The sequence below is a fragment of the Papaver somniferum genome, chromosome 10 (genome assembly GCF_003573695.1).
Source record: "Papaver somniferum cultivar HN1 chromosome 10, ASM357369v1, whole genome shotgun sequence".
Classification (NCBI taxonomy): domain Eukaryota; kingdom Viridiplantae; phylum Streptophyta; class Magnoliopsida; order Ranunculales; family Papaveraceae; genus Papaver; species Papaver somniferum.
The window spans coordinates 139,504,769-139,516,173 of record NC_039367.1 but is presented as its reverse complement, the minus strand read 5'-3'; the positions used below and the strand labels follow the sequence as shown (position 1 = coordinate 139,516,173).

The following is an 11,405-nucleotide window of genomic DNA, read 5'->3' as shown; positions in this document are numbered from 1 at the left end:
AAAGCAGTCCTGAATTACCAACAATAGAACATAGAGTTTGATAAGTGATAAATACACAAGCCAATACAGAACTAACACTCAGCTGTAGCAAGAAACTTAAGAATAGCAGGAAACTCATACAGAACTACACACTCAGCTGTAGCAAGAAACTTGAGAATAGCAGTTGAAGTAGATTACTGAGAAGGCAAATAACACCAAATATTTCTAAAGTAAGAATACAATACCGTAAAAACAATAAACTACTGATCTAACTTGTGAACTTCTTTTTCTTCTTCTTTTTGTTCTTCTTCTTTGTCGGAACCACTATGGTATATTTCCCATCTTCTCTTAAGTAACTCTCGTTCTCGTCATCCATTTGGAAACCAAGAGTTGAAATATCCACTGGTTGGAAAATTGTGTCATGCTTTTCATTGTATTCCTCTAATTCATGGAAACCCCTGGGCGGTGGTTTCACCATCATATACCAGTTAGATGTATTTGACTCTCGAGAATAGAAAACTTGTCGCGCTTGCTTTGCTAAAATGAATGGATCGTTACAGTATTGGTTCTTATGCTGCTTTAAATTGACTAATGTAAAGCCATCTTCTACCTTCACACCAAAATTGGTGTGAGCCCAATCACATTTGAATATTGGAATTTGAAACATATGATTGTAGTCCAACAATAGAATTTCTTCTAAAACACCATAGAACCCACTAGTTTCTGACAATCCTGCAACTAAGGTTGTTGATTCAATTGAAACTCCACTGTTTTGTGTGACTCTCTTAACATCCTTCGTAATAAACCTAGTGTTATTGATAAGCAAGCCTTTATATGATATGCAGTTTTCCAACGGCCCATATGACAACCATTCTACCGTGTGTGATATTGGCATGCCTTGTTCAATTTGCATCTTAACCTACAAATGTATAATCTCAGAACATAAGAATATAACTAAATTTGTTATCTAAGCATAAGAAGTTAGATTTATATGATGGTGTGCCGAACATGGATTGTTCTATGTGATAGAATGAAACAAAATCACACGCATTTGTGTTTTTTGTAGTAGTTTTCCGCAGCAGCAAAATGTCCAAGTGTTTAAACTATACTAAGATGCATAATCTGACTAAGAGTGGACTAAACATACCTTTTGTTGAAACCAATCTGCAAATGTGTCAGACTGTATGGAATTGAGTTGGTCTTCACTAGTAATTGCCCTCCCAGCAGGAGATTTTAACTCGTCCATATGCATTCTAAGACAAAATTAAAATTAGAAAATGAAGTATTAATTGACAGACCATTTTAATGAACATCATACTTACATCATATATGGGTCAATTTCGGGTGTGTTAAAAAGCACATATCTGTGAGCTATCTTTAACTTCTCACTATCCATACGCACTTGGACACCTTTAGAAAGAGGACGTGCTGCCGGTGTGGAACCATTTTGAGTGTTTTCGTTACGCCTTTGCTCTACTCCTGTTTCAGCTGCTTGGGCCTTACGAATATCAAAATACCTAACACTCTCTCATTCCAAGATAACACTCGGCTATACAAGCTTCAGGTTGTGCATAATTCTTTACATATTCTTTGAATGTCTTCATATACCTAGGAAAGTCGAGTATGCAACAGTTACTAGTTAATTAAATATTAGTATCTCTAAGATACAAAGGGCATAACTTTCTACACAAAACCAAAAAACAGAAGTAATATAAATTAAATTGGCATACCTTTCAAATGGATACATCCAACGATATTGTACAGGTCCACATAATCGCACTTCTCGAGCTAGGTGAATTGTCAAGTGCATCATGACATCAAAAAGTGACGGAGGGAAGTACCTCTCAAACATACACAAAGTCTCAGCAACTTCTACTTCAAGTTCTATTAATCTATGGAGATCAACTGCCCTTTGGCATATTTCGTGAAAATAAGAACATAACCTGAAAATTGCCTCCCTTGGCCCTACAGGTAAAAGTCCTTGCAAAGCAACGGGTAATATTTGTTGCATAAGAACATGGTAATCATGAGCCTTAAGAACACCTAAGCAACCATCTTTTGAGAAATGCTTTCTAAGATCAGAACTAAAACCATATGGAACCTTTAAATTTCTCATCCTATTATACAATATAGCCTTTTCCTTGTCATTTAAACAGTATGGTGCTGGTGGAAGGATCGTTTTTCCATTTATCTCTACTGGATGTAATTCTGGTCTTATTCCCATACTCTTCAGATCATTGCGGGACTTTAGACCGTCTTTTGTTTTGGACTTTATATTCAATATGGTACCAATAATACTCTCGCAAACATTTTTTTCTGTATGCATAACATCAATATTGTGCCGTAGTAATAAATCCTAGGAAGATGGAAAAACCCAACATTAGTAATTAATTCTATAAAGAAATAAAAGATCAGACATTTAATCTATGTGAAAGTTATAATGTCATGCTGTCGAATCTTAGGTAAGTAATTAATTCTATTATAATGTCATGCTGGAAAAAACAGAAACAAAATGCTCATTATACTGAAAATATACTATTATGTGTCAATTATGGTGCAATCAAACTGATGCTGCCGATGCTTTATCACATTGGGAAAAGTACTCAGATGCATTATACTTCCCAAACACTATATCAAAAGAACGAGTGTGCCATTTAGATTGCATTTGTTGATAATGTGAAGTTTAGAGGCTAACATGGTGCAAAGCAGAAGAACCCATAGCCAAATATTAACAAGTAAGTTTGAAGTTATGGAACTAACCTTCCAGTAAGGCAAGTCGAAGAATATTGACCGTTTGTTAAACACCCGAAGTTCAGTTTCATCATCATTTGCACCAGAAATAGCCGCATCAGCAACAACATCCCTTTTCCGCTTCCCACATTTAGAATTACCCACATTTGCACTTGCTGCCGCACTACTCTTGCCCTTATTCTTCTTCTTTTGCTCTTTCTTTTTCCTTATCTCCTCCTCGTTCTTCTCCGCTTTCCCAAAATCATTTGTAATACTATTCTGACATTCAAGTGCCGCAGCACCAGACATAACAGGTGGCTTTTCCTTCCTCTCAATCTCTCCATTAAACCAGTCTTTTTTCTGCCGAAGAGGATGATTATGACGAAGAAATCTCCTATGATTCAAGTAGACAGTTTTACGACTAAATGCCAACCAGTTTGAAAGTGTATTTTCACCGCAAAGAGGACAGGCTGCCTTCCCTTTATACGTACATCCAGATAAATTACCATATGCAGGGAAATCGTTTATTGTCCACATTAATAACGCCTTCAAGTTAAAATCTGTTTTAGTAAACGAATCATATACCTGCACCCCTTTCTCCCACAACTCAAAAAGATCATCAATCAAGGGCTGCAAGTATACATCAATGTCATTACCCGGTTGTTTTTTTCCTGGAATCAGCATGCTCAGAATTATGTTGTCACCTTGCATACACAATTGAGGGGGCAAATTATAAACCACGAGCATCACTGGCCAACAACTGTGGGCTGCGGAAAGATCACCAAATGGATTAAATCCATCAGCAGCAAGCCCAAGACGCAAATTACGGGGATCTGAAGCAAACTCGGGATACTTTGTGTCTATGTGCTTCCAAGCCAAAGAATCTGTTGGATGACGCATCTTCCCATCCTTACTCTTGTTCGTCGCGTGCCATATCAACTGCTCAGCCAGTGCTGCTGATTGAAACAATCTTCTCAATCTCGGCACAATGGGGAAGTACCTAAGCACCTTCACCGGTATCTTCTTTTGCGGCTTGTCTATCATTTCATCATCTCTCATCATGTTAGATGTGTCTGCCTTCCACCTAGAATAATGACATTTAGGACACTCGTCTGCATCTTTCAAATCTTTTCTAAACAAACAACAATCATTAATACAAGCATGTATTTTCTGGTAAGTCAATTGATAAGATTTCAGGAGCTTTTTCACTTCATATGTTGAGCAAGGAAGACAATGATCTGGCGGCAACAAGGAACCGATTGTCTTGAGAAGTTCGTCAAAAGATTTCCTAGATAAACCATTTACTGTCTTGTGCCTATACAATTCAACAGTGATGGATAACTTTGTGTGTGTTTTACAATTAGGATATAACGGTGGGTCCGCCTCTTCCACATGGTTTTCCAAACCCTCATCTTGCACAGGTTCATGTCCCTGATCGATATGTGCATCAGCTTCAACAGCAGCATCTATATGATATGATCCCCTTGTTGCTCCCTCTTGGTGTACATCAGTAGAAGTGTGCATAGTCTCCCCGTGAAAAACCCACTCAGTGTATGTAGGATCCCAACCTCGTTTCAGCAAGTGAAGATGCACTTCTTTCGGAGGAAGTGGGAAAGTGAGATTCTTACAATCAACACAAGGACAACTGAATTCAGAAGGATTTCCAAGTCTCTGACAAACGGTATCTATGAAATTCTTCAAGGCCTCCTGATATGGAAGATCACCCCTACATGAAAGAACGACAAAATAATTAATCACGGAATAACACAATAAAAGAGGGAAAACCAATGTAAAGAATGTAATATTCTACAGTGAACAACATATTAACCTTGGCCAATGAACCCAATCTTTATTCATAATTTTGAATGACTTGAATCTGCAAATCTGTTCAGTTCTTCAATCCAGTTAAAAAAAAACCTTTCAATTTCCCTTCTTGATAACGAAAATAGCTGGCACAAAGAGTATAACCAAACGTAATCAGGAAAACGGTATCTAATTGCTTTAACCTTTTATCTCAAAATGAACTTCAGTTTACGACTTTTAAATTTCATTCAGAACAAAGTACATATACTACAGGGACTAACACTAACATATCCCTGGGTTAGTATTGACATCTCTAATCATATGTGCCACCTAGAACATCACAAATTAGACAAAGAAACACTAACACAATTCAGTTAGGACTGATCTTTTTCTCTTCTAGTATGCAAATCTTCAGTCTTTCGAAGGACCACGATTATGAGTCACAGATTCACATATTCAAGCCCTCACCTGCCAAATCGAAACATACCCAACAAACTTAATGAGCCAATTTCTGAATCATGATTATGATTTACTGAAAATTAGACAAAGCAAACAAAACATTTTCAACAAAGCAAGATAAGAAGACTGCAACGTCTATGATGCACCTTCGACATTAAAAGAAAAAAATCAACATGACTGCAGAAAAAATAAAAAGAGACTGAAGGAGAAACTACCCATATTGTTGATTTTGATGAAATCAATATCATAAGAAAGGAACAAACTACCCATATTGTTGATTTTAATGAAATTTTAAACCAAACCCATATTGTTCTGTGTTGATTATCAAAAAACCTAATTCAAATTTTAATGCAAAAAAGTCACTGAAAAAAACCTAATTCAAAAATCAAAAAAACAATATACCCTAAATTGAGCTTTGGTTACAGATCGATCTTCAACTTCGGGAAATTGGTGGAAGTGGTTAGTCGAGATATGGGTTACAGATCGATCTTCAACATTGTGTGGTGATGATGAAGTTGGTGAAGTAATCTCCTGAGATCGATGAAGTTAAAAACGATGGTAATGAACGGAGCTGTTGGAGTCGTAGACGATGAAGTTGCCAGTGGTTTGAGTTATGGAGGTGCTGCTGTACCGAAGTGGTTTGAGTGATGTTGGTTTGAATAATGGTGGTTTGAGGTGAAGTTTCTCCGTCGAACACACTGGGGAGATGCAGTTGAGGGAAAAAAGAAAAGGATAAGGAAGGAATAGAAATGAGAATGATGTTAAACAAAAAAAAAAAAAAAAAACTTAACGGCTGTAGATGAAATAGAATTAAAAATTAAATGAATGGGTGGTTATGATGTGATGATATACATAGAATATTCCAAAGGAATATTCCCAGTATATGGTTGGATTCATCGTTCTTACGAAGTCCCCGACTTAGAGTAGTCCACTCATCGCCAGGTTTCGATCTCGGAGCCATGTTATGTCTCGAAGTTGCCAAAACCGGTCAGGTTTAAGGGTTGGAGGAATATTATGAAAGCATCTTACCTATGAATCGACAGATTCATCGTTCTTACGAAGTCCCCGACTTAGAGTAGTCCACTCATCGCCAGGTTTCGATCTCGGAGCCATGTTATGTCTCGAAGTTGCCAAAACCGGTCAGGTTTAAGGGTTGGAGGAATATTATGAAAGCATCTTACCTATGAATCGACAGATTCATCGTTCTTACGAAGTCCCCGACTTAGAGTAGTCCACTCATCGCCAGGTTTCGATCTCGGAGCCATGTTATGTCTCGAAGTTGCCAAAACCGGTCAGGTTTAAGGGTTGGAGGAATATTATGAAAGCATCTTACCTATGAATCGACAGATTCATCGTTCTTACGAAGTCCCCGACTTAGAGTAGTCCACTCATCGCCAGGTTTCGATCTCGGAGCCATGTTATGTCTCGAAGTTGCCAAAACCGGTCAGGTTTAAGGGTTGGAGGAATATTATGAAAGCATCTTACCTATGAATCGACAGATTCATCGTTCTTACGAAGTCCCCGACTTAGAGTAGTCCACTCATCGCCAGGTTTCGATCTCGGAGCCATGTTATGTCTCGAAGTTGCCAAAACCGGTCAGGTTTAAGGGTTGGAGGAATATTATGAAAGCATCTTACCTATGAATCGACAGATTCATCGTTCTTACGAAGTCCCCGACTTAGAGTAGTCCACTCATCGCCAGGTTTCGATCTCGGAGCCATGTTATGTCTCGAAGTTGCCAAAACCGGTCAGGTTTAAGGGTTGGAGGAATATTATGAAAGCATCTTACCTATGAATCGACAGATTCATCGTTCTTACGAAGTCCCCGACTTAGAGTAGTCCACTCATCGCCAGGTTTCGATCTCGGAGCCATGTTATGTCTCGAAGTTGCCAAAACCGGTCAGGTTTAAGGGTTGGAGGAATATTATGAAAGCATCTTACCTATGAATCGACAGATTCATCGTTCTTACGAAGTCCCCGACTTAGAGTAGTCCACTCGCCATGTTTCGATCTCGGAGCCATGTTATGTCTCGAAGTTGCCAAAACCGGAGGTTTAAGGGTTGGAGGAATATTCTAATGGCACCGATATTATTTATAGATAGACGGATTCATCGTTTTTACGAAGTCTCTGACTTAGAATAGTCCACTTACCAGTTACCGCCAGGTTTCGTGCTCGGAGCCAGGTTATATCTATGTTACTTAGAGTGTTACCACCAAATTTTTTTTGTTGTAATTTTGTCTAATCCAACGTACCAAAGTTAGGGGAAGCAACTGCTACTAAATCTAACGGTGGGAATTTTGTGTTTGTTTGTCAAAAATTGTGTTTCTTTGCCAATCCGTTGCTTTTGCTTAGACCAATCAGAATATTCCACTTTCCCGCCCAAAATCCCGCCCAAATTTGGTCACGTGTCTGCCCAAGAATTTTTCAGAGAATATTTAATTTTTGACAACTGCAACGTGTCCTATCCCATGTTTCCCCCCAATATTTTCACAACGCGCCCAAAATCATTAGTCTCTTCACTCTTCACAAAAATAAGAAAACTCTCTCACCAAAAAAAAAGGAAAAAATCTCTCACCTATCGCCATGTCTGCAACTGTGAAGCTCTAACCCTAACAATCTCTTATCGTAAAACCCTAACAATCTCTCATCAGAAAACCCTAACAATCTCTCATCAGGAAACCCTAACAATCTCTCAATCACTCAAACTCTTCAGAAAACCATAACTATCTATTAATCTCAGAGTTCTTCAACTTTGAAGAAAACCCTAACAAATTTTCAAGAAAAGGATTTCACGAAGGGGTAATCTCTCATACTCTCAAATCTTAAGAAAATAAATCTCTTTGTTCCAGTTTTCTATTTTAGTAATTTTGAGTTTTTTTTTTCTTCACATAAATGTTCAGATCTTCACATGCAATTTAGGATTTGTTGTTTCCATGATGAAATTGGTATTGGGTCCTATTTAATTTTGGGAATTTTCGATTTTAGGTCTTTTTATGATGATTTTCATTTCGATGATTGTCTCTGCAGCTCATGTTCTAGTTTTTTTAGGTCTTTGTTCTGTGTTATAACAAAAAATCCCCCCTTTTCTTCCTTCCTATTTCCAATCCCTCTCTCCATCTTTCAATTAGCAAATACAGAGAACCCTAGATGGCCATGATTCCCATTAGCAACAGAGAATAAAAAATCATGTTAATGGGGAGGTGCTCTTCATGGGCTCATGACTACATCTTTAGTGTAATAATTGTAGTAGCAAAGATATGTGGAGTACTAGTGCAGAAGTTTAGCCACTGTGATGCATGAAGTATAATTTAGAATTCGTAAGAATTTGTGATTTGATAGGTGTAGCCTTATTCTCTTTAGGTGTATGATTTGATTATATTTGTGCCAAAGCATGAAGTTTAGCCACTGTGATTATATTTTTGCAAGGCATAACTGCAATAATGAAGACTAACAAGGAAACAATAAAGAAAAATCTGGTCAGGGAGTTGGCCATAAAGGTAAAGGCTTCTCATCTCAATTTCAGTGTAAATAAATTTATTCACCATATCATTTTAACTAACCTATATGCATTATTGTTGCAGATGAAAAACAAACAGTCCAAAACTGATAAAGGTTCTCCATCTGCAGAACCATCCCTTCCACCTGAAAGTAGGCGATCATCACCAAGGAACAAGAAGTTTGCGATAAAGGTAAAGACTTTTCATCTCAATTTCACAAAAAACTACTTACCTTCTCATTTTAACTAAGCTACACTTTTTGCAGATGAAAAACAAACAGTCCAAAACTGATAAAGGTTCTCCATCTGCAGAACCATCCCTTCCACCTGAAAGTAGGCGATCATCACCAAGGAACAAGAAGTTTGCGATAAAGGTAAAGACTTTTCATCTCAATTTCACAAAAAACTACTTACCTTCTCATTTTAACTAAGCTACACTTTTTGCAGATGAAAAACAAGCAGAACACTCAACAGTCCCCAACTGAAAGTGCTTCACTCACTTCAAAGCTACAACCCCCAACTCAAACCAAGTCCCCGACTCCATCTCTTTCACCTGGAAGTAGGCGATCATCACAAAGTAACAAGAAGTTAGAACCAAGTGCTGCTGTTTCTTCTCTAACTAAATGTGCAACAACTCCAAAGCGTCGTCTACAACCTGAAAGTGCTGAAATGTCATCACCAACTACAAAGAGACAGGCTACTAGGAAGAAGAATGTGCAATCTGAAAGTGCTCAACATTCACAGACCACAACTACAAAGTCCCAATCAAAAAGCTCTGAAGGAGATACTGAAAAATCTGGAGTGGGGCGAAAGAATGTAAAGCGAAAACTTGACACAAGCAGCACAGGCCCATGTCTGAATGTTCAACTTAGGGATCCACACGACACTCTCGCAGATTTTCAAGATGAAGAAGAAGAGGAAGAGGAGGAGGAAGCTGTGGAAGAGGATAACTCTGATCATATGGAGCCTGATGTGGAAGAAGAGAATGATAATGGTAATGGTGATGATCCTGAATTGGAAGAAGAAAATGATAATGATAATGATGATAATGAGGAAGGTGAAGAAGGAAAAGAAGCGAAGAAAAGAAAATATGTTCCACGTGGTCCAACCCAGATGTATGCACTGAAGTTAGATTCTGCTGATCCGAAAAGAAAAATTTCCTTCAACTCTAATGAACAACCGATTGGTGATCCATCTGTGCAACTTGCCAGTGTGCTAGGGGTGCTTGTTCGGAAACTTCCATTAACGTACAAGGATTGGAGACTTGTCCCTTATGAAGCCAAAGAAAACATATGGAAGATAGTCTCGGTTCGCAATTGATAACTCTTTAACTCTTTTCATTCGTCAATAATTATTTAATTCATAGTCAACAATTATTTAATTCATAGCGTATTCTAATTCAATTAGTTAAATTTATTTGTAGAACCGATTCATTGTGCCTGAGTATTACAAAGACTATTATTTCAGCAAGATGGGAACTTATCTTAGAGAAGCAAGGTCAAGGAAAGCTGGTTTGGTACTCGACGCTTTGGATCGGCTACAAGGGGAAGAACAAAAGAAACGGATGGAGAAGTTAATGCCCAGGACCATGACAGTTAGGGAGTGGGAAGAGTTTGTGAAACATGTAGACTCTATTGAATTCAGAGTAAGTAATTTCTATTATATAGAATGCCTATATATTTGTATTAAAAACTTTAAAGTCTGTCAAATGATTTTTTTACTTTTCTATTCAGGTCAGAAGAATAATAATGCAAGAAAATCGTTCAAAACACACCACCCCACATACCATAAGTCGAGAAGGTTACGCCCGATTGGAGGTGAAATTGGTATGTTCTACAGTCTTGATATTCACCATGTGAAAGCTATTGCATCGTTAAAAATATAATTGTTTGAAGTTCTCTACAAAGTTTTATCTTAGAAATATTCTGAGATAATACCATGTTGTTATGCTATTCTTGATGACTCATGTATTGATACATTTATTTGGCAGCAAAAAGAGCAAAACACAACCAAAGAGATTGATAGAGCTATAATCTGGAAAGTTGGTCATAAACAGCGCAAAGGAAAGAAACCACATCCTGGTGTTGTAGAAGCTTTGGTAAGAAATCTTCTCATGTTACTTTGTTTTATTTGTGTGTGCTTGAAAAAGTCAAAAATATCTGATGTTTTACACGCTTACACAGGAAAAACTTGAAAAAGCTCGAGAAAAGTATCATGCTGATTGTGGATCATCCGTGACAGATGATATTCTTGCAAAGGCCTTTGGTGAGGACAAGAAAACTAAAGGGAAACTTAAAGGAATTGGTTTTGGAGCGACATGTAAAAAGGTTGTTGCGCTGTCCCACTATAAGATGATGATTAAAGAGTGTCAAGAATCCTATAAAGCATTGAGTGATCGAGTGGTGCAGCTAGAGGTGAGAATTTAACTTGTATTTTATTAGGTCTCCTTTTCTTGATAAACTCAAACTCGATAATGCCCCTCATACTGCTGTTTGGTCTTAATATAGGGAACAAAATCAAAATGTGTCTGCAATGGAGTCTTACCATCTCACATGTTAAGTCCCAGCAACAATCATGAGGCTAGCACTAGCAGAAATGTTATCTGTAATGAAAGAGTCTCAACTGATACCACTCCAAGTCATGTCAGGAAACAAGATGAGGTTCAAGTGCCAAAGAGATTCCAAGTTTGCAAGTTGTTAAGCTGTTACAAGGAGGACGAGGTGGTTGCAGAGGCTGAAATTGCTGAAACAGATCCAAGTAAGCAGATACATGGAAAACCAATCGGTCTTGGAGCCTACACTGTATGTGTGAAGGTTTCTTATGTTGATGATGCTCTTGTCTACCAAGCTACTTCAGAAGTCATAACTGTTCATGATGCTGTTTCAAATTTTATCACATGGCCCAAAGATAGAATAATCTACCAATAGACTTCTTAAT

The 11,405-nt window shown here is 37.8% G+C and overlaps 2 protein-coding genes across 2 annotated transcripts; one reads left to right on the top strand and one right to left on the bottom strand.

Moving 5' to 3' along the window:
• Positions 1–247: 247 nt before the first annotated feature.
• LOC113316323 lies at positions 248–4,566 on the bottom strand. The gene is made up of 6 exons (XM_026564533.1): positions 4,538–4,566; positions 2,740–4,435; positions 1,710–2,335; positions 1,302–1,496; positions 1,127–1,232; positions 248–898 (listed from the first exon to the last, which is right to left on the bottom strand). The coding sequence occupies exons 1-6, from the start codon at positions 4,564–4,566 to the stop codon at positions 248–250; spliced, it is 3,303 nt and encodes a 1,100-aa protein (XP_026420318.1).
• Positions 4,567–5,526: 960 nt separating this feature from the next.
• On the top strand, positions 5,527–10,214 carry LOC113316322 (bromodomain-containing protein DDB_G0278469-like). The gene is made up of 5 exons (XM_026564532.1): positions 5,527–5,598; positions 8,916–9,462; positions 9,601–9,776; positions 9,892–10,079; positions 10,202–10,214. The coding sequence occupies exons 1-5, from the start codon at positions 5,527–5,529 to the stop codon at positions 10,212–10,214; spliced, it is 996 nt and encodes a 331-aa protein (XP_026420317.1).
• Positions 10,215–11,405: the final 1,191 nt, after the last annotated feature.